The 26,964-nt window shown below is 53.0% G+C and overlaps 2 protein-coding genes across 10 annotated transcripts in view; one reads left to right on the top strand and one right to left on the bottom strand.

Moving 5' to 3' along the window:
• SNPH (syntaphilin) overlaps positions 1 to 8,921 on the top strand; it is a 46,652-nt gene extending 37,731 nt beyond the window's left edge. For all 8 annotated transcript variants that reach the window (XM_019645842.1, XM_019645843.1, XM_019645846.1 and 5 more), the window contains 2 exons: positions 1,235 to 1,384; positions 4,535 to 8,921. In XM_019645842.1, coding sequence (XP_019501387.1) covers positions 1,235 to 1,384; positions 4,535 to 5,699 — 1,315 coding nt within the window. In that variant the 3' untranslated portion in view covers positions 5,700 to 8,921. The remainder of the gene's footprint in view (positions 1 to 1,234; positions 1,385 to 4,534) is intronic.
• Positions 8,922 to 9,524: 603 nt separating this feature from the next.
• SDCBP2 (syndecan binding protein 2) lies at positions 9,525 to 26,742 on the bottom strand. 2 transcript variants are annotated; one of them, XM_019645863.1, is made up of 9 exons: positions 26,275 to 26,742; positions 18,384 to 18,456; positions 17,687 to 17,756; positions 16,868 to 16,968; positions 13,343 to 13,501; positions 12,591 to 12,766; positions 12,341 to 12,512; positions 10,214 to 10,305; positions 9,525 to 9,943 (listed from the first exon to the last, which is right to left on the bottom strand). In XM_019645863.1, the coding sequence occupies exons 2-9, from the start codon at positions 18,435 to 18,437 to the stop codon at positions 9,889 to 9,891; spliced, it is 879 nt and encodes a 292-aa protein (XP_019501408.1). In that variant the 5' UTR covers positions 18,438 to 18,456; positions 26,275 to 26,742; the 3' UTR covers positions 9,525 to 9,888. The 2 variants fall into 2 exon arrangements, with proteins under 2 accessions (XP_019501408.1, XP_019501409.1); XM_019645864.1 differs by lacking the exon at positions 26,275 to 26,742 and adding an exon at positions 22,683 to 25,635.
• Positions 26,743 to 26,964: the final 222 nt, after the last annotated feature.

The raw sequence follows: 26,964 nt of genomic DNA, 5'->3' as shown, positions 1-26,964 counted from the left end.
GAAGAGAATCATTTATTTCTCTCCACTTCTATTGCCACTTTCCCTTCAACAATTTACACATACTTTTCCTCAGTAAACATTAGACAGCGTCCACAAAACTTTCAAGACTGCCTCCAACTTGGCTGCTGCAGCAGCGGGCCTCACCAGGGCCTGTCTTTCCCAGGCCTGTCATATGTCATTGCCCTTCCCTAGACCTGGGAGTCTCTGTCCCCTAAAGGAGCGGAGTTGGGTGGCAGCAAGGCCTCTGCCTAGTTGTGTGAGGTTTTTAAGCCAAGATCCAAGGGGACTTTGGGGGGAACAGAACAAGCGGCAGGCGGGAAGCTGGGAATCGAGGAGGCCGGGGTATGGTCTCTTGGTGGAATTGGGGTGCCCTCTTTCCCTGGGTGCGAACCTCTGCCCACTTTCCCCCACTGGGTGGGAATTCCTTCTCCTCTGCGCCGGTGGGACCAGGGTCTGCTCACTGCACATGCACGTTGGTGTCACCGCGTGCAGGGGAGCAAGAGGCACTGGAGCAGTGCACGTCCAGCCTGCTGCCACCTCAGGGTACAACTGTTAACGGGTCAATGCCCAGAGTGTGCTCACAACGCCCCAGGCTGAAGGGTGTGCGTGCCTTTGTGTGAACGCATGCGTGGGCTGGTGTCCTAGTACACGCGAGTGCCCGTGGGGATGCGTGGGCATGGATGTATATTCACACATGTAGGCGTGCGGGCACAAATGGACGAGCAATCAGTGTACTCAGATGTGCACTCCAAGTAAGTGTGTATGCAGGTGACGGGAAGGGAGAGGCCCTCCCACCCCAGCCTCCAGCCCCAAACTTGTTCTCTGGGTCAGGAGACTGGACACCTGAGCCCTCTCTCGGATGTACCACTGGGGGTGTCATTATAATATTTTTATAATGGTGGAGGTGGTGTCAGTAGAGTGCCCGGCATGGTTGCCAGGCTTGTGCGCGTGCTCTGTAAGAGGTCTCCCCACCCCCAACTAGAGGAGCCCGAGCTCCCCACCCTGATGCTGTGGTCTTCACTCTGAAGAGGTTTAATAAAACCCTTCTTCCAGAAGGGCTGGGTGTTCTCATGCCCACATGAGCCCTGACTCCAGGCAGGAGGCCTGGCCTGGAGCCACCTGGTGGCTGTGGGACCCGGATGGTGAGGCCGGTGTCCCCTTGCTTCCTGGAGGCACAGTGTCTGTGCCTTGCTGTCCTTTCTGTCCCTCCTGGCTGACAAGCATCCCCTTACAGGCGCTCCATGAGATACACATTGTGCAGTGACAACCATGGCATCAAGCCGCCTACCCCTGAACAGTACCTGACCCCACTGCAGCAGAAGGAGGTGTGTATCCGGCACCTGAAGGCCAGGCTGAAGGACACGCAAGACCGGCTCCAGGACCGGTGAGCAGGCAGCCAGGGACAGCCCCGGGCAGCCCTGGGGACACGCCACCAGCTCCACACTCAGGAGCCAAGGCCCTGGGGCATCTCTGGGAGGAAGGAGTGGCTGGGGCCTCCTTTTCTAAGGAAGTCCTGTTGGAGCCCATTTCCAGAGTCCCCACCTGTCTTTGTCCTCCCCTCAGCCTTTGACTACTTCAGGGACCAGGCTGGGAGCGGTTTCCGCTATGAGGGGTTGTCGGACTTCCCACCCAGAGCAGTGCTCTCCCAGTTTCAGCCTGGCAGCCCCTTTTGGCCACTTCTTACCCCTGGCTTCTTTCCATCTGGGGAGCAGGAGCACAGGGCTTTCCTTCTCTGTGGAAACAACCCATTGGCCCGGCTTTGCTTCCTCCCAGGGAGTCACCAGGGGGCTCTTGGTGACTCAGTTTGGGCCCCAGAAGCCTTTCTTCTCATCTACTTATAGATGATGTACAATCAGGAGAAACCTTTCACTGAACCCCTACCCAGCCCAGGGGTCGTCCAGGAGCCCCCTCAGGCCCACCTGAGCACATTCTTTGGACCTGAGGGCCAATCCCGATGCCCCCAGCCTCTACCTTCCCACGTTGGCAGCCTCATCTTTATAATGGAAGCTTCAGGGCCGCCTTCTGACCCTTTCATGTCTTAACCATCTTCTCCAGATTGTGTCGATTCAAATATGCAGGGGACAGTGAGCTAGATGAGGTGCTGTCTGGGGGCTCTGGAGGTCAAGGCAAGCCACGGACAACCACATCTTCCTTCTTTTTTTTTTTATATAACAGCTTGATCGAGATATAATTCACATACCATATAATTTGATGATTTTCGTTATGCCCACAAAACTGTGTAACCATTACCGGTATCTAATTCCAGAACACTTCATCACCCCAAAAAGAAACCCCACTCCCAGTAGCAGTCACCCCCCATTTTCCCCCAACCACTCCAGTCCCTGGCAGCCACAAATCTTTCTGTGTCTATGGATTTGTCTACTCCAGACGTTGCCGATAAGTGCATGGCCACGTCTTTCTTGACCAGAGCCCCGCCCATCAGTTTGGATTTGTCGTGGGTTTGACGTGTGGGAGGTACCCGTGGTATTCTGTGGGCCTCCTCGTCTGTAGAGCTAGGATTTCTATTTTTAGTTCCCCTCATCTTTTCAGTGATGCCCTGCTTGGCTCTTTGCACTAATGTCCTCAGGAAGCAGACGGCCCATCTCCCGGCTTCCTTTCTAGGGCTGGCCCAGCGACTCAGAGTAGGCCATCTGCCCTGCGTGGTTTGGGCAGGATGCCCTGTCATGGACATGCCTACACCTCAGATCCCTAGCCGCTCTGCCTGCTCAGGGACCTGTGGCGGTTCTTTACTTGCTAGACAGTCACATTCACCATATATTCAGTTTGATACCTGCCATTCTTGCAATAGCCTACCTTCTCGAAATTCTTTTACACGCTGCTTCCGTATGCTGTGTCCCCACTTCCTAGGATGCTCTTTCCCCATCTTGCTTCCTTGGCAAACTCATCCTTCAAGACTCAGTTCAAATGGAATGTCCTAGGCAGGGCTGCAAAGCCATAACTCCCCGGGTCCTGGTGGCTCGAAGGAGAAGGGCAAGGGGCCAGCCGAACTGAGCATGCCAAGTTCCTTCTTCCAAACCCACCCTTCCTCCCATGGCTCCATGGCAGTGAGGAGGGTCACCCTCCAGGGCGCCCCACCCTGAGGTGGGAAGCGTGCAGAACACGTACCCCGATACCTGTCAGCATGTCTGTGGCTGTCTGAGCAGCTCCGGCTCCCGCTGCCATCACCGAGTTGTGTCCTGTCAGTGCTCTCGCCCCTTCTAGATGATGCCATGGCTGACCTGGTGGCCACCACGGGCCCTCTGCCCAGGCCCTCCTGTGGGCCCAGAAGTCTCAGGCCCTCCATGAGATTCCTTGGCCCATTTCCTGAACTGAGTTTTCAGTCTGAATGAAAAATACATGGTGCTAAATCTGGGACCGTCACTCTCCTGGGCTCATAAGCCCTGAAGTGATGGTGGGCCATTTGTGGATTTTATTGACATGAATGTAGGGCTTGGGCTGACATGGTGTGGGCCGTATCCCTGTCAGGTGTGCCGGAGGAACACCCAGTATGCAGCTCCAGCCTCGGGAAGGACTTTCCCCCTTCCTTACTGCTTCTCCCCCGTCCTGCCCAGTCTCACCCTGGTTTTCACCTCTGGGCTTGATGGCATCTTTGTCTAACTCGCCTCCCTCCCGCTGTGCCCTTCCCGGACCCTGGATTAGTCTGTGACTTGTGGATTTGAAAAGCCTGAGAGTTTCTGGACGAGAGTCTGCCAACCATCCTGTTTGGCTGGCACTTCCCTCCCCTCTCAGGCGGAGCTCTGTGCCTCTTTCATCCATCTTTTTGACTTTCCTCTTTACAGTAAATGCCAAAAAGAAACATCTAGTCTGGATAAAGGAGGGCCACCCTGTTTCCATCACTCTCCTCTGATTCATCCACCATTTCTACCTCCACTTGAGGGAAGATGGAAAATTATCAGCTCTCCCCCCATACACACTGAAAGTGGTAGTTTCTCTCTTGAAAACTAAGTGGTCCGCCTCCCTGTCCCTGGGGTCTCTGGCCAAATATCGCCCCATTTAAAATTTCCACAGCCAGCTTTAGTCGGAGGCCACATCTCTTTCCATAGAGCAGAGAGTTTAGCTTTCATTTTTATTGCTTTAATGTCAAGATTTTAATATGGCTGTATTAGGTTTTCACAGTAGTCGCATTGTAAAACTGAGAATCTTTATTGTCTAATCTCTTCTGTAGGTAACGCATCTATTGTAAATGTGGACAGTCATCTGCATTTAAGCCTCTGGGGGGGGTGAGGCTGGGGGCGGGCGGGGAATGCCATGTGTGGCGTCTGCTATCGCCATATCTGCTGCCCCCACCCAGAACGAGGCCTCTCCTCTCTTGGCACCTTGGCTTTGCCCCCCACACTCACTCCCCCTGTGGAATAAAGACAAGGAGGAAGGAAACATTGAGGTGTTCCGTCCAGTTTTAGCTCTGAGTGACACTAGCACAGGCCCTCTGTCCTTGGGGACAGCCCGCTCCTTGCCTGTCCTTGGTAGCAGAGACAGGCCAGGCGGTGAGCCTGTGTGTCTCGTCTGCTCGCAGGGACACAGAGATCGATGACCTTAAGACGCAGCTGTCACGCATGCAGGAGGACTGGATCGAGGAGGAGTGCCACCGCGTGGAGGCCCAGCTGGCCTTGAAGGAGGCTCGCAAGGAGATCAAGCAGCTCAAGCAGGTCATTGACACTGTCAAGAACAACCTGATTGACAAGGACAAAGGGCTGCAGAAGTACTTTGTGGACATCAACATCCAGAACAAGAAACTGGAGACACTGCTGCACAGCATGGAGGTGGCCCAGAACGGCACGGCCAAGGAGGACGGCACAGGGGGGTCAGCAGGCGGGTCTCCGGCCCGCTCCCTCACCCGAAGCTCCACTTACACCAAGCTGAGTGACCCAGCCGTCTGCGGTGACCACCCCCCTGGGGACCACCCCGGCTCCTCCACGGAGGATGGGGCTGATAGTGGCTTCGTGGCGAACGATGACGCGATGAGCCGGACGGACGCACTGGAGGCCAGCAGCCTGCTGTCATCAGGGGTGGACTGTGGCCCTGAGGAATACAGCTCCTTAAGCCTGGGCCCCCGTTTCCCCGCCAGCAACACCTACGAGAAGCTGCTGTGTGGCATGGAGGCTGGCGTGCAGGCCAGCTGCATGCAGGAGCGTGCCATCCAGACAGACTTGGTGCAATACCAGCCTGACCTGGACACCATCCTGGAGAAGGTGACCAAGGCCCAGGTCTGTGGGACAGGCCCTGAGTCAGGGGACAATTGCCCGGAGCCGGATCCCCACCCGCCAGGGCCCAGAGACCCCAACTCAGCAGTGGTGGTGACGGTGGGTGATGAGCTTGAGGCCCCGGTGCCCATCACCCGTGGGCCCACCCCACACGGGCCTGGTGCCAACCCCAACCCCAGCCTGTCGGTGAGCGTGGCGTGTCCCATGGAAGAGGAGGAGGAGGCCGCCGGAGCCGAGAAGGAGCCCAAGAGCTACTGGAGCCGCCACTACATTGTGGATCTGTTGGCCGTGGTCGTGCCGGCCGTGCCCACGGTGGCCTGGCTCTGCCGCTCCCAGCGGCGCCAGGGGCAGCCCATTTACAACATCAGCTCCCTGCTGCGGGGCTGCTGCACCGTGGCCTTGCACTCCATCCGCAGGATCAGCTGCCGCTCGCTGAGCCAGCAGGGCCCGGGCACGGCCAGCGGCTCCCAGCTCTGAGGAGGCCCGTCTGGCCAGTGGGCTCCGGCAGCCTGACCGCTGATTCTAGGGGTGTCATCCTCCCTCTCGCACATCCCCATGGGGCATCATCTTATTTATTTAGTATTGGGTTGCAAGTGGGTATTTTTTTTTTTTAGGATGTTAAAAGTGTCGGGGGGCTGGGAGCCGGGATTGGAGAAAGGCATCCCAAAGCTTGGACAGGAGAGAAGGGAAGAGAGACCCCGGGTAGGGAGGCATGCTGGTTGGACGCACCACAGAGAGGGAAGGTGGTGAGGCCCCGCCCCCTGGCCCTTCACAAGGACAGCCCCTGCTCAGGAAGTCTCCAGTGTATTGATTTGGGGACTCTGGGCCCGAGAAGCCTCCTCGTGCCCCGAACCCCATATCCTGTCCAGTTCCCTGCTCACTCCATGCCTCCTCTCCCAGGCCACCCCTTGCCCTCAGCCCGGCTTCTGGGCCAGTATTATGTCCTCACGTGGAGGCAGCTGCAGTCCAAAGAACAGGCGCCTGACCCCAAGACCTCAAGCCGGGTCTGCAAGCCCTGGGCCTGGGCTGGAGCTCCAGCCTCCTCAAGCTGCTCCCCACTTTGGGATTCAGAAGCAGAGTCAAGGTCATGGGCTAGAGGAGAGACAGTGATAGGCAAAAGGCAGCCGAGGGCAGCATGGGGGCTGCATCCGTCTGTTCCTCCCAGACCTCCCCCGCGACCCACTTTCCTCCTGCGCTTCTGGGTGTGTCAGATAATTCTTCCTGTGAGAGCTCAGCCGGACAGGCTCCTCGCCACAGGGGCAGGAATGCTCCCCTCCAGAGAGCCTGCCAGCACAAGGAGAGGAGGCAGGGGCTGCAGCTCAGGGGACCCCTCCAGCCCTGGAGGTGAGGCTTGGGAGGCAGGGCTGGACTCAGCAGTCCTCAGCAGGTGTGAAAAGGCAGGGGCCGTGAGGGCCCCTGGAGCTGGCCCCAAGTTTTTCTGGGGGCTTCAGCCCAATTTCTGTCATGCACTTTGTTCACTTTGGGGTTTGGGTCTCACGCCTCCCAAGATCTCCTGTGAAGTGGCTGCTTGCTTTCCAGGGTGAGGGAATCTTAGTTCCTGAATCTTAGATCTACCTGCCGGGGGTGGAGGGGGGCAGGATTCAGCAGGATGAAGGGCAAGATGGGGTACAGAAGCCGTGACGTTATCTAGGACAAAGCAGGGTGCCCCGGGATGTGTCCTGACCAGGGGCAGGGCAGGGCCAGTGGGAGCCCTGCAGCTTCCCTGCTCCCGTCCGAGCCCAGTTGGCCTGGGAAAGTTCTCTGTCCCCCCTCCTTCCCCGGGACCATATCTGGGCCCCCCAGCAAAGCTGCTGACATTTTACCACCGTTATTATTTTACAAAGTAAATCCGCGCCTCTTCCCCTGCAGGGCTTACACCCATCTGGTCATCCCGCCCACTCTTCAGAGTTAGGCCCCACACTTGAGAGAGTTGGTGGGACCCTGTGTCCTACTCGCCCCCCTGGCCTAGGGGACACTCTGGTTCTCTGCCAAGGTTGCTTGCCCGCCCCTGCCGCTCCAACAGCCGTTGCCTGACTCATGGGCTCCGCCCTTCCTCTCCGTGCCCTCCTTGCGAGAGGGGGCGCCTGCATGCACTGGGAGTGGGCGGCCAGCCCAGCCGTCGGGGCCGCAGCCCCTTCTGCCACGCGCTTTGTGCCTCCAAAGCTCCCCGCCGTCGGTCGGGGCCTCAGACCAGCCATCTTTTGTGGAGCGCCCCCCGCCCCAGCCGAACCAAACCTGAACTCCTGGGGCCTGGCGGGGCTGCCCCAAGGACACTGGGGTCATGACATGGAGGGGCAGTGGACAAACCCAATCCAAAGCCAAGCCAGGACGGGCTGCGGACCCAGCCTCCTGTGCCGTGTACTCACGGAGCTGCATAGCGTCTCCTTAGAAATAGTCAAAGCTTTGCCGAGAAAATAAATGTATGACTCTACTTGACAACCTAAAACCTATATATTTTTCACCACTGGAATTTAGTGGAGCTGCGTAGCCCCTCTGCTCCTGTCCGTGTCTTGCTGTCTGTGGCCTTCCTATTGTGTCTTGTGTTTTGGTGGACGTGGTCAGGGCTGGGGCCACAGTCCTGCTGTCCCTGCTGCTGGAGAAGCCGCTGGTGAAGGGCTGTCCCGGGCCTGGACCCAAGGCCTCTGGATGAGGTGAGTGGGGCCGGCTGCCACCCTCCATTCCTGCTCTGGCTCGAGACCTGCGTGTCTGGGTCACAGGGACCCTCGCCCACAGTGTGAGGGTCCTCTTTTTGGGGAGTCTGATGGGACCTTCCACAGGCTTCTCTTCACGTCAGAGGAGGAGGCAGCTCACTGGCCAGCACTGGGACAGGCCCTGGGGGACCATTTGGTCGGTGGTCCCGTGGGGCCCCTGCGTGTGTGCGTGTGTGTGCTCAGTGTCCGCATCTATGCAAAAGGTGCAGTGCAGCCTGTGCAGCTCCGGGTGGTAGAGGCACAGCAGCCTGAGCCCCTGACTATGCAGGGCACAGAATGCGGGGCTGTGGGGCAAGGCTGGCGGCCGGGCTGTCGAGTGCTCATCCTCCAAATACCTGCTTCATACCTCCTCCTGGTGGGCTGCGACTTCTCCCTCCTGCCCTTGGCTTCTGGAGCAGAAATCTCAGGGGCGTCCGCTCTCCCCAGCCCCTGGCCAGAGCTGATTAGATCCTAAGGGGCAGTGTTCCCAGGAACCATCTGCTGGTTTCTTGGAGCCCAGTAGTCAGAAGAGGCCTCTCAGTTGTGAGGCCCGGGGCCAGAGTGGCCCTGCTGCTGCTCTGATCCAGGTGCAGGCAGTAGTCAGAGGCGAGGGCCAGGACTCTGCTCACAGAGCTGGCCTCGAGCGGAGTTTAACCAAATATCTCCCAAGGGGATAACTTAGCTTTTCACGGAACACCTTCCCAGTCACCACGGGCACGGGGGTATCTGACAGCTCCGTGGGGAGGGGTGGTCAAATGACAAGGCTCTGGGCAAAGGCCTACTGAGGGGCCTCTGCCCAGTGAGCTCCTAATCCCCTCTCTGACGTGGGGCACAGTGCAAATGAATCACAGTGCACCCTCATAGTCGGCCACCCCCTTGACAGAATTCAGGGGACCCAGCAAGGAGGGAGGTGGGGAGGAGTCTTCACTTTCGTCCCCTTTGTCCCTTTGTTCAGACAGAGCTATACCTACAGCAGGCAGCTCTGAATTAAAGCATGAAACACACAAGACCCTCAGCCTGTGTTCTTTGTATCGTCTTTTTTCAGGGGGAGGGGTGAGGGGGGCTCCAACTGTCCCCGCCTGCATGGGACACATAACGTGCACACTGGAAAAAGCCGAGCAGCAGAGATCTCTTCCAAGGTCAAAGGATGTGGGCAGCTGGGGCCCACGCCTCTCATGGGGGTCCCACAAAGGATCTAGAAGCGCCTCCCTTGGTCCCCAAGTGTCAGACCCTGTCAGTGCACGCATTCCCTCTTCTCCAGCACCCCTGAGGTGGTTCTCAGGCCACTGAACAGGGGTGCTCCAAAGCCAGTGCCCCTCTTCCAGAGTCTCACAGTGGTCCCCCACTCTAGTCATCACAGACTGGCAGGCAGCCTGTGACAGTGGCAGAGCCAAATCACTGCTCTCAGAGGCAGTGTGTAGAAAAGGCCTTGGTCTCGCGATGGCTTAAAAGAAAACCAGCCCTGGCAAGTCATGGGACTGAAATTCTGAAATTGTCAATTACTTTTGAGGAAGGAATTTTATTTAAAATCAAATCTTTATTCAAAAGAGAGTGCGGGGTTACAAATATGTACAGTTTGTGACAAAGATCAAGTGAAGGAAAAAGAAAAAAATTCTCACAAAGAATGTATTTCTGTTCTCTCAAAACACGGAACTGTTTTTCTGGCAAAGACAAAATCTTGAAAGGGACCCAGCTGCAACTTCAAGACGTGTTTAGCCAGCCTGCTTATGTGCCCAGCATTTAAACCAGCACACAGAATTAGGCCCTGGCCCTGCTTTAGTCCAGCAAAGAGTCTGAGGCACCAAGGAGGCCTCAGTTATAGATGGCAGACAACGTGCTCTGATGTCACCCCACCTGGAACACGCCCCCGTTGAGACATCCCCACCCTGAGTCAGCAGGCCTCCACAACATGCCATCCTTGAGGATGCTCCCTTTCCTGCAGAAGGGTTGGAGGACTGAGTTGCCCTCCCGTGGCCTCAGACATCTGGGATGGAGTGGTCCATGGTGTGGTGGAGCAGGGTCGGGGACAACCTAGAAACAGCAACATGACGGTGGCTGAGACCAGCAGTGCCTGCCGCCCGCCCCGCAGCCCATGCATCCCACATAGGCCTTCACTTTTATTTCTAAGACTTTCACATCACCAGAAGCCACCAGCCAGCCTGAAGGGAGGGGAGGGGCAGGGCGGAGAGCAGGGGAGGGGAGGGGAGGGGAGGGGAGGCTGTGTCCTGCATGAGCCTTGAGGAAGCTGGGGTGGCAGGGAGGTGGGAGGCGAGGGGGAAAGAAGGAAGGGAGCAGCCTTACTTTTTGACCATGTGCTCGTAGATCACAGTGGGGATGACAGTCAGGGTGACAACGTTCCCGGACGTGGCCAGAATCTCTGTGACCTCTTTGTCCTGGAGAGGAGGTGAGTAAGCAGTCACCTTGGGGGCTAGGGGCAACTCTGCAGGCCCCTCTGTGGAGAGGTCAGCATGATCCCTGCTAAAGGACACTGCTGCCACCTGATCGCAGGGGCAGGGTCCCAGGCAGACACCCAGGTGACACCCAGGTGAGGCATTGCTTGAGCAAGAACAGGGACGGGCCTCCGCCCGAGCATCTCCGTGGTGACAGGAGCATGCGCTCCCACCCTCCCCTCCAGGGCCAGTCGCGGACCCGACACCTAACAGGCCCTCCCAAACGTTGCTCCCCTTCCTTCCCTCACAGAGCCCCGAAGTCTCCCCAAGCCCACGTCTCCCTGGCCCCCGTCACACTCGGGCTCTGGCCCCAAAGCAGGACGAGAATAACCATGGTGGGGGACATGGGGCGCACCCACCACTCGCTGGGCTCCTGCTGGCCAGCCAGCCTGAGCCAAGCCCACACGGGACCCCTTCCTCTTACACCTTCTTGACCAGTAAAAAGAGAAAGGCCTGCAGGAAGCACTGAGATCCTGGGGAGCACAAGAGACGAAAAGCCTCTGTGCGAAGTGTGCCCAGCAGCCCAAAAGCTAAAGCCTTGGCCCTTCCTCAGAGACTCGGGGCCTTGACTTTGCTGGTGTCTCTAACTTGGTTTGTGTTTTCGTAGTTGCTCCAGGATAAATGGGAGAAGAAGTGCCAGATAGGACTAGCGATGGCCACAGGGTGAAAATAGGTAAACTTTGAAAAGATAAATGATCTCAAGAAGCACAGCTATCTGGGGCCATTCAGAAAACGGACAAGCTCGGTGCTTAAGCGCCTCACAATACTATGCTTTGGCAGGATCACTGGTAAGTCCATGATGAAGCCTTGAGCCCTCAGGGAGGAGCACATGTCGAGTGACTGCTCTCCAGAATAGTTAAGGTCAAAGAACTGTAATGCTTTGAAAGTAGTAAATTCACTAATCTCTGAAAGAATCGGCTACTCAGAATGGGTATTAGTGTACTCAAGTTTTCAGGTGTAGTGGGTTCCCTTTGGATTGTCATGCCTGATCCCCGAAGGAAAGGAGAGATGCAGTGGGAGGGATCTTAGATAGACATTAGAAAGAACTTCCTGATCACAATGCTCATGAGCCACCAGAACAAGCCTCCAGGGAAGGTGGGGGAGACTGTCAAGCACAGGGAAGCAGATATGTGACAAGAATGGCTTGGTGATGGCCCTTGTGAGGGGTGAAGAATGGCTCAAAAGACTGTGCCAGCTATGGAGTGACTGCCACTGCCCAGGCCACTTCCGCAGTGTGGGGGGTGGGGGAATGCAGGGGGACCTGCCACGTGAGACTCGAAGCCCTGGCTGCAGGAGGAGAAGGACCCTCTCTCTAAATCACAACTGGGATTGAGAAATACTCTCAGTCCAGGTGACATCAGGTCAGGATAAAAACATTCACTTGTTCAGAGACCAAAAGCCACGTGACGACTCATCCTCCGTGGTCCACTCCATGAAGGCACCCACCCCTCGGTCCATGTTCACAGGACTGACTCTAGAATCCTTTCTCCTTCTTGTTTTTCCAAGATTAAACTCACTACACACAGACACACACACACACACACACACACACACCCTCAAAAAATGAACACAGGGCAGAAATAGATTTCTAAATAGCACTTTTCTAAAATACGCCTATTAGCAAATGTGATCCAGGATGCAAAGAAGAAGTGCCACACAGAGTAGAGAGGTGTCCACGCAGCCAATAGCCACCTGGGCACCTGTGTCCTTACACATGTCATCCCATGTCCTCTTTCTGTCACACCTCTGGCCTCCATGTGTTCGCATCAATAGATAGTATTATTGAGCACTTCCCATGTGCCTGACACTGTGCTCGGAGCTCTATGGACCTTGTCTTATTGAATCCTCACAGCGAGCTTACAGTGAGGAACCTGAGGCTCAGATGGGGCGGCAGCCTGCCCACAAACACGGAGCCTCCCACCACCCAGCAGTCCCCGGGGCCCAGGGGTTCCGGGGCATAGCCGGGCCACCAGCCTACCTTCAGCCCGATGACGTTCTGCCCATTCACTTCACACACATAGTGGTTGGTGAGGAGCCCATTGCGAGCCGCAGAGCTCCCTTTGACCACAGAAACCACCTTTCCCTTCTTGATGACAAAGCCAACGTGGCCCGTGCTGTCCTTATGCATGGTGACAGTCCGCTGGAGTGGTCTGGTAGGAAGGGATAGTTAGCTCGGCCTGGGACGTGGCTGGGGGTGGACAGAGACGCTCCCGGGGCTGGCTGCTCACCTGTCCCGAACCACCATGATGATCTTCTCAGCCGATGCCTTCTTCACCGCCCGGTGGGCTTTGTCTGTGCTCCACCCGGCACAGTCACGCCCATCGATCTGCAGGATTTGGTCCCCAAATCGCAGCCCCACGAGGGACGCAGGGGTGTTGGCCTGGACCAACTGCACAAAGAGCCCCTGGGAAAGGCAGGGTCTCAGTCAGTTCCCCTCACTCACAGCCCCCACCCCCACCCCAGGGTACTAGGACTACAGCTCTGCCAGCAGGTACACGGGTTACCCCATTTTCCTGGGAAGGAAACATTCCAGGCCACACAGCTAGGAAGCAGAGTCAACCCTGGCTGGAGGCTGCACCCCAAACCCCTGGACTGAAGGATCACACGATGGCATCAAGGCCCTGGCTTCCACGGTCTACACACAGTGGCCTGGCAGCCAGACCCCTGTGAGTCGGAGGTCGGGGGGAAGGGAGGCTCTCAGCGACAGGAGCCCACGGAGGGGCAGGTGGCGGGTCCCTGGGGCCTTAGAAGAGGGGGTTGAGAGGAAGGGCCTGGACTTGGGGGTTAGGTGGGCCTCGCTCCCAGTCTCTCTGCCCTCCATTGCAGCGTTTTCCCCACTCGGGCTGGTGGGCGGTGCAGCCAAAGCCCTGAAGGCGCGAGGAGCCGCCCACTCCAGCGGCTTGGGGCTGCGGACCCGAGCTGCCCAGCACGCGCGGCGCCCCCCGGGGCCCCTCCTCCCCCGCCCGGCCCTCAGCCCCACCTTGTCGATGGCCCGCAGCCGCAGCCCGGTCTTCCCACGCTCGTCCTTGCACAGGTGGATCTCCCGCACCCCAGGCCTGATCTCGGCACGCCGTGCGCCCAGGCTGTTCCCCGACACCGGCGCCACCACCTGGCCTGGCGAAGGGCCCGAGATCGCTGTCTGCAGACACCAGGGGAGTAGGGGGTCAGCTGGCCCCTAGGGCCTCGTAGGGATGGGGAAAGAATAGATTGGTCCCTGGGGACCACCCCATCCCCAGACTACACACTTCTCTGCAGGTGCTGAGAGGGGACATGGCTTCATAAAACCACTAGGGGGCGCCAGAGTCCACGCCCCTGAAAACCAGGAAAACGGAGAAAGGAGAGGGGTATACAGAAAAGAAGCCCTCAGTTTTCAAGGCAAATTGGTATTAGGGACAGACCCCTTTAAAATTCACTTAAAAATAGAAGAAAGATTTTACAGAAATAATGAGCAAAGGGGAAAGAGGGGCTCGATTTGATTTTTGTCTTGAAAGACAATTAAGCTAGAAGTATAAAAATAAATGAATGCTTTCCTCCCTAAGATCCAGAGCAAGGCAAGATGTCCAAGCTCACCACTACTATTGAATATAGTATTGCAAAAACTAGCCAGAGCAATAAGGCAAGAAGAGGAAATAAAAGACATACAGATCTGAAAAGAAGAAATAAAATGGTCCTTGTTTGCCGATGACATGAGGGTCTACTAGAAATTTTCAAGGAATCTACAAGTAAACGCCTAGAACTAATAAGTAAGTTCACCAAGGCCACAGGATATAGGATCAACAAAAACAAAAATGAAGTCTGCATCTACATACTAAATATGAACATGTGGAAACGGAAATTAAAAATATAATACCACTTCCAGCCACTCAAAAAAAAAACACTAGGTGTAAAGTAAACAAAGCGTGTAGAAATTGTATGCTGAATATTACAAAACACTGATAAAACATATCAAAGAAGATCTAAATAAGTGGAGAGATATTCTGTATTCATAGATTGGAGGGACATAGTCAAGCTGTCAAATGTTCCCCAAACTGATATACAGATTTAATGCAATTTCTATCAAAATCTCTACAAGATGTTTTATAAATATCGTCAAGGTTAATCTGAACTTTATGTCAAGAGACAAAGGAACTAGAATAACTAAAACTATCCTGACAAAAGGAATAAAGTGAGGAAACATTCAAACAAATTTCAAGACTTATTGTACAGTTACAGTAATCAAGCCAGTGTGGTATTAGAAGGACGGACGCATGGGCCAATGGAACAGAATAGAGAATCTGGAAACAGCCTCATACAAATGGGGTCAACTGCGTTTTCACAGAGGTGCAAGAGAAGTTCAGTATAGAAAAAATAGTATTTTCAACAAATGCTGTGAGAGCAATTGAACATCCACAGGGGAAAATATGAACCTTGACCTGAACCTCACACCTTATGAAAAAATTAACTCAAACTCAATCATAAATTTGAATGTAAAACATAAAACTATAATGTTTTAGAAAATAATGGAGAAAATCTTCAGGACCTAGGGCTTGGTGAAAATTTCGTAAGACACCAAAGCATGACCCCCCCACACACACACAAAAAATCAATAAATTTGACCCCATCAAAATTAAAAACTTTTGCTCTGCAGGAGACCCCTTTATAGGATAAAAAGAGAAGCTATACACTGGGGGGAAAAATATTTACAAACCACATATCTAACGAAGGACTCTAGAATAAAGAATTCTCAAAACTTGACTGAACAAACAATAATCCATTTAGAAAATGAGCAAAAGCTATGAAGAAACATTTTACTGAAAAGAATACACAGATGGTAAATAAGCACATGAAAGGATGTTCAGCATCCATAGCCATTAGGGAAATGCAAATTAAAACCATGATGAGCCATCGCTGCACGCCCTTAAACATTCATTTATCATACAACCTAGCAATTGCACTCCTGGGCATTTACCCTAGAGAAATGAAAACTTGTGTCCGTACAAAAACCTGTACACAAATATCCATGATAGCTTAATTTGTAACAGCCAAAAATGAAACAACTAAAATGTCCCTCAACAGGTTACGTAAACCGTGTTACATCCATACCATGGAACACTCCTCAGCGATAAAAAGAGATGAACTACTGACTGACACACACGAAAATTTGGAGGGATCTCCAGGGCATTACGCTGAAAGAAAAAAAGCCCATCTGAAAAGGTCAAACACTATAGGATTCCATTTACATGACAAAGTTATAGGGACGGAAAGCTGACAAGTGGTTGCCAGGGGTTGGGGTGGGGCAGGGGGCAGTGGACATGGTTATCAAGGGGCAGCACGTGGCAGACCTTTGTGGTGATGAAATACTACTGCATTTTGATTGCGCTGATAGTTACATATCATCTATGCAGGTGATAAAATGACACAGAACTACAGATGCACATTGTACGAGTAAAAATGCCTGCTTTTGATAGTGTGCTATTGTTATGTAAAATGTAGCCACTGGGTGAAGCATACAATCTTCTTTACCCTTCTCTGTACCACCTTTGCTACTTTCTGTGACTCTGATTATGTAAAAATACATAAAAACAATGAAAACTTGTAAATACTATAAAAGTGCATTCAGCTGTCATATTTTTATCAAAACTTGGGTTAAATGTATTTATGTCCTAATGATTGGAACAAATCAATGGATTAAAATTAAACTATATAAATATACATGACCTTTGCTTCATGTTTGTACTTCACAGCATAACTATGGAGGGGGTCATTTTAAAGACACACTCCAGGGGGTCACCAGTTTTTCTCACGGTCCCACACGACCTCATCCTAATCCACTTTCTCCTGTGAGATCCTCATTGGTCAATGACTATGTATGTATGTGGCAGTGGCAGTTCTCGTCACTTCCACTAACTTCATGAAGTCCTCCAGCCTTGGCAAGATTTGCAGTCGCACTTTGCCATTGATTTCACCAGCTCAGCAAGAGGCTGACAGACAAGGACGCTGATAAATGGCCGCAGGGATGCTGGAGCTCACTGGAGGGATGTGAGTGGGGACTGAGTATATAAGTGAACACATTTTCAGGAGCGAATGTTTCTGTGTCAGGATTTCTTTTGCTCCCTGAGCCATGGAGAATGGGAATCAAGCAATATTGTTTCACGTGGGGACCAGAGCTGGGTGACAAGCTCCGCCCCTCTTGGCTCTGCCTGTCCATGCGGCTGCACCCAAGTCCTTCTGAGACGCACCCAGGCTCAGGCTGGGTTTAATGTCCTCTGTTTTCATCCAGCAGGCTCAGGCCAGCAGCCTAAAGCTAGAGGCCAAAGGGCAGGCAGTGGCCCCCAACCCCAAGGCCAGTGGAACACCAGAAAACCCCACAGCACTTCTGATGAAGGCTCAAAATAAAAAGCATCATCAAGAAGCAAAGGAGCAGGAATGCTGGGGGAGGCGATCCAAGTGTGTTTACACGGCAAGACCAAGGAGGAGGGGCAGCTGGGGCAGCTGTGCCCACATCAGGTAAGACAGGAATACCTACACTGGCACCTTCTAGAATCTGAGGCAGGTTCTGTTGGACTTCTTGGCTGGAGAGGGAAAGGCCCATGTAATTTTCCAGTTCTGCCAGGTTTGGGTACAAAACTGGTGGGAAGGGAAGAAGGAAGAAGAAAGGTATTACTCAAGGGCACGAGCTTAGCCACGCCTGCCTGGCTTCCATGGCGTCGCGCCTTTTGATTAAGAAACAGGGCCTGGACATGCTGTCTATTGCCAAGAATGCAGCGTATCCCAGGAACACGGGGGCTGAGGGAGAGGAAGGTGGTCCTCTCCTCAGAAGGTCTGAGGGACAGGGGTCTGACTTCCTCCAGGAGCAGCCTGGGACACCGAGTCCCTCATGTGCTGCTTTGTGTTCAACTCAGCTGACTTTATTTGGCGCTGACCAGACATCCAACACAAAGTCCAGGGCTGGAGCCGGAGCCAGGAGGCCCTGCTCGTAAGAAATCCACAGGCTGAGGGAGGCAGGCATCTGACCCAAGGGCAGCTCCTGGCGGAAGTGTGCCCGGTGAGGAGGGCAAGAGTTCAAGCATGCTGCCACAGGACCTGGACCAAGACTGCCACGAGCAACTCTAGGGGCTACCACAAGCATCCTGGTCCCCTCATGCTGCACCATAGAAGGTGACTGCAAATCAGGAAGTTAGTGCCCTTGTTAAGCCACCGTTTTCTCCACATCCCCCTCAAAGGGTACTGGTGACTGTGAACCATGCATGGAGTGCACAGCACAGTGGCAGGCAAGAGACCCATGCTTGGAAATGGCCAGACGAGGTCACTGTCCACCAGGAGCACCCCCACCCCACTCACTCACCTGAAGGCTGGGGGACGGCTGTCTCCTGGGCTGGCAGGGCGGGCATCATGGGTGCGACTCGGGCTTGCACCTGGGGAGGGGTGGGGGGTGCTGGTGAGCTATGGCTGGAACACCCCAGAGCCCTTGGAGCCTGGGGTTCAGGGCATTACGTATGCTGGCATGCCTGAGGGGGGCTGTCCATGAACCTTCTAGGTTGTGTGTACATGTGGCCTCTGCAGATGTCCATGTTTCTGGGGGAGGGTCTTCCAGGCACCCACGACCCACCAAATGTCATGACCCGTTTGCTCCCTGAGGCAGCCAGGACATTGAGGCCCAATTCCCAATTAAGTTCTCAGTCAAAAAGTCCCAAATTCTCAAAACTCACTGGGACCACAGGTGAGATGGAAGGTGGGAGGGAAGGAAGAGGCTTCTGGGGGCTGAGCAGGCCAAACACCATGCCCAGGAGTGTGGGGTCGACTTGAACTTGGGTGAAGGAAGCGCTGGAACAGAGCGCGCATGAGAGAGGCCTGTCTGCAGCTGTTGAGTCATTTCCATTCCATTGCCTTGGCCTCTGGGCACCTGCTCCACCCAGCAGGCCCTGCAGTGGTGACCTGGGGCCTAGGGCTCTCAACACCCATCAACTTCTGAGACAAGCCTACCTTAATTACCCGGGGGTGCCCCATCAGGAGTGCAGGCTAACATGGGCCTGGTGGCTTACCTGAATGGCTTGGTCCACCTTCAGGTCCTCCAGAGATGGGTACAGGGCCGACATGGCTGCGCCTTAGAATACCCTGCAGGGCACAGAGGGTAAGGAGGGGTGAGAGGAGGCAAGGATGTCCACCTTCTGCCCACATGTGCCGCTTAGCACTCTCAGGATGAGAAAGATATCAGGAAGGCATAATTATACCCGTTTTGGAAATGGGGGAGCTGGGATGTGCACCCAAGTCTGTTTTGTTCCCAAGCCGATGGTCTCCACCCCTGCAGAATTCCATCCCACCATATTCAACTGATTCTGGGCTTTAGAATCCGGGCCTAGGGGACCACCCAGCACATGCTGGCCAGGAAAAGCAGGACTAGGGGCCATGTCCTTCCCTGCCATTTCAAAGGTCAGACAGGCTTACAAGGTCTGATCACGTGAGACCCAAATTCAATCCAGCAGATGTGTAGTGAGTACCTGCTGCATACTGACCTATGTTATCCCCCGATGCATAGCATCGTCCCACGACTACACAGAATTCAGTCCAGTGTCAGTCAAGTGGGCGGGGACTTAATATGACAACAGAAAGGCAGCAAGCCCTTTAGAATTCCTTCCCTGCCCCCAACTCCCCTCTTCACCTCTGGGTATTTGAGTTCTTACTCTTTACCTCCCATTTTCAGCCTCGATCTTGGCCACAGTGAAGTAAGACCAATGGAAATTCTTAAAAACAGGCACACAAACTGTAGCAGAATTGAAACACTCAACAGAGCATTGCTCCTAAAGGAGGAGGGAATGGAGGTTTGGGGGAGCCGTGAACATTTACTAAACACCTTCTAACTATCCCAGGAGAGAAGAGAATCAGTAGGCCCTTGGAGCAAGGTACCCAAAGCAATTCAAAGGAATTACCTCGCCAATCAGGCTTTATTTCCTTCCTAGATGAAATGTGAGGAAGGAGCTACTTTCAGATCCTTGAATTAATCAAGATTTTCCATGTCTCCGGGCCTTTGCATGTGTTATTCCCTCTCTCTGGAGTACCCCTCCCCCCCTTCCATTTCCCGCCTGGCTAACTCCTAATCATTTTCTTTTTTAAAAAATATATTATTTTTATTTTTCAATTACTGTTGACATACAGTATTATATTAGTTTCAGGTGTACAACATAGTGATTAGACATTTATACAAGTATAACTTACGAAGTGATCACGCTGTTAAATCCAGTACCCATCTGGATTTAACACCATCCACAGTTACTACAATGTTATTGACTATATTCCGTATGCTGTACTTTACATCCCCCTGACTATTCTGTAACTACCAATTTGTGCTTCTTAATCCCTTCCCTTTTTTTTTTACTCCTAATCAGTTTAAAGTTGCAGACCAGAGGACTCTTCTTTCAGGAAGCCTGCCTTGATTTGTGCTCTCTCCCCCGACTCGCACCCTATGTCCTTACTCTTGATTATTCCTTATTCCTGTAGTTGTCTCTTTACTTGTCAATCTACCTTGTGAGATTGGGTGTTCCCAAAAGGCAGGAACTGGGTCTTCTCCTTTGCTGCGGAACCCCTAGCCCCTAGTATGGACACTAACTCAGTAATATCACTTTTCTCCTTTAAAGTAAAACTCTGCTATCTTAAGGACATCTACCCTCCTAGGATGGAAATGGCCCAGAGGTCTCAAATGTGTTCTGTTCACCTCTTACAGTCTTGTTTTTTTGTTTTCTGGGTTTTATTTGAATTAGTGCCAACATTTTAAACTATGGAAATATAAAATTCTTCACTTCTAAACTTGTATTGAAAAAATAAAAATATTTGGCAATGCAAGAGCACGGGAACACTCCGCCAGGGCTGAGCTGCAGCCTACCTCCTAGATGGGGCTGCCCATGCTTTCCTGTTTCCTGAAGCACCCAGCCAGCTGATTCACACTACTGCTTGGCTCCCAGAGGCAGGCAGTTCCAGATGCTTGCCCTAGCCTGGCCTTTGGGGCAGAAATGATCCTCTCAAGAGGACAGGGATTGCCTAGGGGGAGAGGGGGAGACTGGCTCTGACTTCCTGCACACCAGCTTGGGGGGGGGGGCGCTTTCCCTGTGGCCTTCCCCACTGTGCACACACACTGGGAGATTTTTATCTTGGGACAGTCCTCAGAAGGTATCATCTGCCAAAAATATGCCCTGCCACCAGGATCACACATGAACGGCAGATGTGAAAATAAGAGGCCACCCCTGCCCTGCTTTTCCTAACACTGAAGCAGCAGAGCGGTTTTATTTTTAGCAGCTGCCCTATGTGAGAGCAGAATCAGAGATCCACTTCCTAGAAATCGCCCTCAGGCCAGGACCACACAACCATTTCTCTGTATCTGGGACCCTTTCACCACGGCCACCTTCACTGGATCCCGGCTCAATTTGGGGGTCTGAGCAGAATTAGGAAGCAGGTATTCCCCCTACCTTTAGGCAGTTCGTGATACAGTGAGGAATCGCTCCCCATCAGCAAATATGCTCTGTGTCTCTTTCAATTATCTATTTATTCACATTTGAGTGCCTACTGTGTGCCAGAGACCCTGGACCTGTTTTGGTCATACTGGTCCCTCTGCTTGGCACACCACCATTCTCTGTGTGGTGCTCTTTCAAGGCTCAGCTCAAATGCTACCTTCTGGTTGGCTTTTTCAGGCCATGGGGCCCTCTGCTAGCTGTCTGGGTCTTCTTGTGTTCCTAACCCTGACTTGTACTGCCTCTATTGTCAAGCTGTTTATCATACGATTAACATCTGGGTATTTGCTTATACTGGACCCAACCTCAGAAGGGCAGGGATTGTTTCCTGTTCACCGCATTATGCCGCCCCATTAAAACAGTGCCCAGCACATGAATGCTGGCAAAAATCGACTGAATAAATCAGTGGTTTTCCAAGGAACACAGTGGAAATTTGTATGGGCATTTTTGGATGTCACAGGACTGGGGGAACACTACTAGCCTTTAGGAAGAAGGGCGCCGACATCAGGACCTCTCCTAATGCACAGAATAGTTCACGACAACAAACTGTCCTCTGTCCTCACAGCTTTCCAATATCCTACCAAGCCTTCATGTAGGCGAAACACTGGTTTATAACTTGTCTTATATACAAAGACGAGCTTCCCCCCAGCCTTAATACACAACATATTATCCAGAAATGCATACACCAGGTAAATTGAGGGAAGTTACACATTGCTTTACCATTTTGGAAAATCACTGTCCATCTTTCTCAGCACAGGTGAGTCACCAGAACACACCCATGTGTGTTTGCATTTGTGGCTGTCACAGTGATTCTACATCTGTTTACAAATACATTTAGCCTTTGACTTAAGGTGTCAAATACAAACTGTTGGCAAATTTCAGTTGAATGTTGTCTTCTATTAAATCCAAATGTACTCGTTTTAAATTAGGCATGATCGGGGCCGGCCGAGTGGCGCGATGGTTAAGAACTGGCTTGGGACGCCAGAGGCCCCGGTTCGGATCCCACATATGAGGGCCAGTGACACTGCCCTCCACAGCTAAGATGCTGAACAACAGTTCAACCTGGAGCTGGGCTGCTGTGAGTCGCCAGCCACGGCGTAGGCTGCAGCCCCTGTGGCAGTGGGTTGTCATGGGCTACCGTGTGTGGCCAGCAGCCATGGCCAGCAGCCAGCGTGAGCGGCCAGCAGCCGCAGCGAGCGGCCGTCCAGAAGCCGGCGACTGATCTGCCTCGTCCGGGAGGAGCACAATGATGGTGCCAACTTGGGCCAGTGAAGCAACGTCCTCCACAACTAGACTGAAGAACAAAACGACAGCAACTTGTCTGTTCCCCTTCCCTCAATTCCCCAGCGCTGTTCCCATCCCCCAATTCCCCAATAAAAATCTTTAAAAAAAATAAAAAATAAATTAGGCATGATCGGGTATGACCCAGTCTGAGCTTTTACATAGTGAAATGTATATTCTCTTATTATAAATTACTTTCATTGCCCTCCTCTCGCCTTTGTGATAAAGAGAGGGGATCACTCGGGCTGTGTTTACCCAGGGCGGTGTGAAGGAACCCGCCCTCGCCCTCAGCCTCAATTTCTTTGTGAAATGGGAACAGCCAAGCACAAACGCCACGCACTGGGGCACCGGAGAAAGCGCCAACGGCCCCTAGCGCCTGTTCCTCACTCAAGGCCTCAAGTTTCCTAATCTGTCACACCGTTCCATCATTTCCAAAGGACTCCCACTCCGAACCCAGCTAGACGCAACCTCTCCGGGTTCCTCTGGGCCACCGCGACTGCGCAGAGACGCGCGCCAGGCCGCTAGGGCGCGCTGCTGGAGTCTAGAGCGCATGCGCCTCACCTGGCCTGCGCGCGGCTACGGGCGGGTCCCAGGATGCCCCGGAGTTGCTGGGTGAAAAGTGGTGGCTCTCACGCCACATGGGTTATTGGCGTAGTGGGCTACTGAAGGCCACTTGGCCTCTCGCCTTCATCCGGCGCCCATGAGTGGCGCCGGCATCCACGAGAGATCAGGTAGAGCCTCAGAGTAAGGGGTAGGTCAGGCTCCGCATCCCCTCTTTACTGGGCTGTGCGCTGCGCGGGTCAAATCGAGCTTTAAAGGGGCGAGTGTCCCTTGGCCTCCTCGCGCTCCTGACTTCTGAGGGCCATTTACAGCCTCCGACGACGGAGGGCGCTGTTGAGCCACCCGCTGCAAAGATTCTGTACTAAGGCCCTGTGGGAGGGGAGGAAAGCAGTCAACACGCCTGCGCTCCCCGCTGCCTGTTGCTCGAACTGAAGAGGAAGGAAGCCTTCCCTTGCTCCCTACGATTTCGGAAGCGCTTTCAGCCCCCTATTTCCTGCCCTTTGTGATGTCGCCGTCCCTCCCACTCTCTAACCGATTTCTTGCCTGGCCCTGACTTCTGACCCGGCTGCTGAGCTGCAAGTGCCCTGCTCCACTCCACTCAGATTTACCCTGAGATCCCACTGGGTAACTGAATGATTTGAGCCTCTGCTGCCCGGGATAGGGGACTTGTGCTTGACTGGGCAGATCACTTTCCACAGCAAAACTGATCCCACAGTTCTTTCGAATGGGGTTCAGGCATTTGGGCCTATGGGGTGCAGTACAAAAGGCTACGGCAACCAGGAAGGCTTCCTGGAGGAAGAAAGGAGACCCTGAGTCGAGACTGTGAAGTATGAAGGTTCAGGAGGGTAGGAGTGGAATATGCCATTCCAGGGATAGGGAGGCCCAGGCCTACGAGTCCAGCTGCCTTCGGATCTCTACCACCTCCTGAACCCGTTTTTCCCGAGCTTTGCTGCCCCAGTACAGCAGCCCCACCAAGTCCACATCATGGTCAGAACCAGAAATCGGGGAGTTAACCTCACTCCTGCTCTTGAAGTCATACTCAGCGGTTGCCTTCAGAGTAAATCTCAAACTTCAACTTTGCATTCAGCTCTCCATGACCTGACTCCTGGTACCGCGCCAGTCTCATCTCACTCTTCCACACTCACCCTCCCATTTCATTCATTCCAGACGGCTCTCTGATCCTAAAACTCACCGAGCTTGTTCATGCCTCCCTGCTTTCGCAGGTGCTATTCCCTGTATCTTGAATGCCATTCACACCTTCTCCCTCCTTATGGTGAACTACAATTCTAAGTTTTCCCCCAAAGTCCCCACACCCGCCACCTCCCTTCTCTAGACCACAAAATCTCATATTCACCTATTCATCATTCATCCCACTAATGCTGAATAAGCACTTATTGTGATCAAGACCTTTGGCATTCCCTGGGTTGGATTTCCACTGTGCTGTATTTGTTTGCCTGTCTCCCTCTCTGGTCAGGAATGTCTCTCATGTCTGGATCCCCAGTTACTGTTTCTTAAAGGCGTGGAAAAGTAGACACAGGGAAGAGAAAGCCCAAAGAAGTCCTTTGAAGAAAAACTCTGGGCCTAGAAAGGGAGAAGAAAACCAGTGCGTCAATGAGGCAGATTGAAAGGCTGGCACTTACACTCTGACAATGGAAGAGTTTGCTCAGTTTGGTGCTGATGGATTCCTGCCATTTGTCTCTCTAACAGGAAAAGAGCCCATCTCTCCCAGAGGAATTTTCCTCTCCCACTGCACTTACCAGAATTTCCATCCCTCAACTTCTGTACTTTTTGATATTATAAGCAATAACAACACCCAACCCAGCAGTCAGGTCCTCAGAGATCAGCAGGGCTGAAAAGGGGTTGTCAGCCCCCGTCTTTGGACTTGGAGTGAGAACACTGCTCTGGAACATTTTGTTCCAAAGAACTGACTAGGGGACTCCCACTTGTTCTGTGGACAACTCATCCATCCTTCAGAAGCCTGTGCGGGAGGGATGCGTAGGTTAGACTGTCAAAGGAATAGCTCCTGGAAGGCCAAATTAGCCCAGGGATATGGTGAGTCGGAAAGTAAGAGGCTGTTGCTAGGCCACCAGCACATACCCGCCACATCCTCCCAGGGAGTGCTGCCTGCTGGAGAAAAGCTGTGGACTTCTTCAGGGAATGCAGACACCCCCAAACCCAGGCCCAGGAGAAACAGTGGGAGCAAGGATCCTGGAGGCAGGCAGGACAGGTTCTGATTGCTGCCTCTGACTTGTGAGAGCAAGCACGGACAAGTCCCTTTTGAATATCATTTCTTCATTTGTAATATGGGTAACAATACTTGCATCATAGAGTTATCGTAGAGATTAAAAGATTCTTTAAAAGAGATAAGCTATGTATGGAAAGCACTTAGCACAGTACCTAGCACAAAGGCCATGCAGTAATCACTAGCTGTTGTTCATTCAGTACATTTACTGAGTGCCCAAGTCCCAGTACTGTTCTAGGTACCAGTAATAAGGCAGTGAACAAAAGAAATCTGCCTTTGAGGAGTGTTACTTTCTAGCTGGATAAATAAGTGCGTATGCTGTGTTAGATGGTGGGAAATGATGGGGAGAAAGATAATGCAGGATGAAGGCTAGAGAGCATGGGGAGATCCAGAGAGCCTCGTGCTGGGGGTGATGGGTGATGAGTAAAAGCCAAAAGGGCAGGGAAGAGCATTCAGGCTGAGGGCAGAGCCACTGCAGCAGCTGAGGTGGGAGTGCCTATTGCATTTAGGTAACATCTGACCAGTGCGACTGAAGTTGGTGGTTCAGAGGGGAAGTAGTGAGAGGGGCCAGATCCTGGAGGGCTGTGGGTCATAGCAAGGACTTGGCATTGACTCTGGTGAGATGGGAGCAACTGGAGACTGCAGCAGTGACGTGGTCCAACTTTCATTTTAACAGGCCTCCTTTGGCTGATGTTTGGAGAATAGATTAGAGGAACCAGGGTAGATGCAGGGAGTCAGGTGAGAAGTGATGGTAGCGTAAGGATTGTTACGAGTTTGGGGCTACTGCATGGAAAGCAGCCGACACACATTAGCCTTGTTCTAAGAACTGTTTCTGGGACTGCTGTGTGGAGGGCACGTACTGGCCCCTTATATCCATTATCTCATTCAGTTCTCCTGACTTGGTGGGGATATTTCCAGTCTCCAAAGGAAACCAGTTCTTAGGTTAAGCCACCAACCCAGTTCCCCAGCAGGCTTCCCTTGCGGGGTAGGGAAGTGGTTGATAGAAACAGCTTCAAGCAGAGAAGTAACTGAGTCTGGCACTCTCAGTTCCTTGTAGAAATTGGCTTTTTGCCTGGCCTTTCAAGGAACAAAGAAAGGTGGGTCCCATCTCCTTGAGCACCCTCATAGGCAGTCAGAAGGAGCCAGGGGCCATCGTCTGGATAAATACCTCTCATCCCTCAAACCTGGCCCAGGGCTGGGGTCAGAAGAGGAAAGCCCAGTTTATACTTTGCTCCCAGACTGAAGCCCCTTGAAAGGAAACCGCCTGGGAAGTCCCAGGAGGGTCAGGACAGGGTGAGAGCAAGTCTCGCTCACCTCAGCCCCAGCTCATATGGGGGCCCCAGGTCTTACCTGCAGGTCAGGAGCTGCTGCGCGTCCTTCTCCAGTCACTGCTGAGAGAGTCTGTTTCCCTCCCTGGAAGGTGGTGGCCCTTGTCCCAGCTGTGTTCCTGCTGCGGGAAGGGTGGTGCCCGCTCCCTGGTCAGCTGACTCACCCAGGGCTGGGACAGGCCCAGGTAGTTCTCTGTGGCTGGGTAAACAGCAGGTCACCAGGCCAGAGGAGGACTTTTGGCCTTAGTCTAGATGTGGGGGTGGGGCATACATAGCTGTTGAGAGGAGTTTAAACCAAGATGTCTTGGTGTTGAGGAAATCCTACTTGGATTGGACACCAGTCCTGAACATGAGGGCAGTTTTTTTGGTTTCCATGGTCTTAAAAATTGGGACCCAGCATTTTGTCTTCTAGGAATTTGTTACAAGGAAATAAACAAGTAGGCAATCATCACCATGTTGCTGATAATAGGGAAATCTAGAATCCCAAATGCCCATCATAGGTCTGGTTAAATAAGTAGCTGTGGAATATCAACACGGCTACCAAAGTCAGTTAAGGAAGAAGCCATAAGGAAATGATCCTGGGACACTGGCAAGATATTGAAAAATCAATATTGTGATACTGTGTTTTGCTTTCGTTTTTTGAAAAGTGGCTATGTATTGAAAACAGTCTGGGAGGGCATATACTAAAATGCTGAAAATCTGGATAGGGGAT

The sequence above is a fragment of the Hipposideros armiger genome, unplaced genomic scaffold (assembly GCF_001890085.2).
Source record: "Hipposideros armiger isolate ML-2016 unplaced genomic scaffold, ASM189008v1 scaffold_94, whole genome shotgun sequence".
Taxonomy (NCBI): Eukaryota; Metazoa; Chordata; class Mammalia; order Chiroptera; family Hipposideridae; genus Hipposideros; species Hipposideros armiger.
Note: the sequence above shows the minus strand (reverse complement) of the source record. Positions and strands in the feature narration are given on the sequence as shown.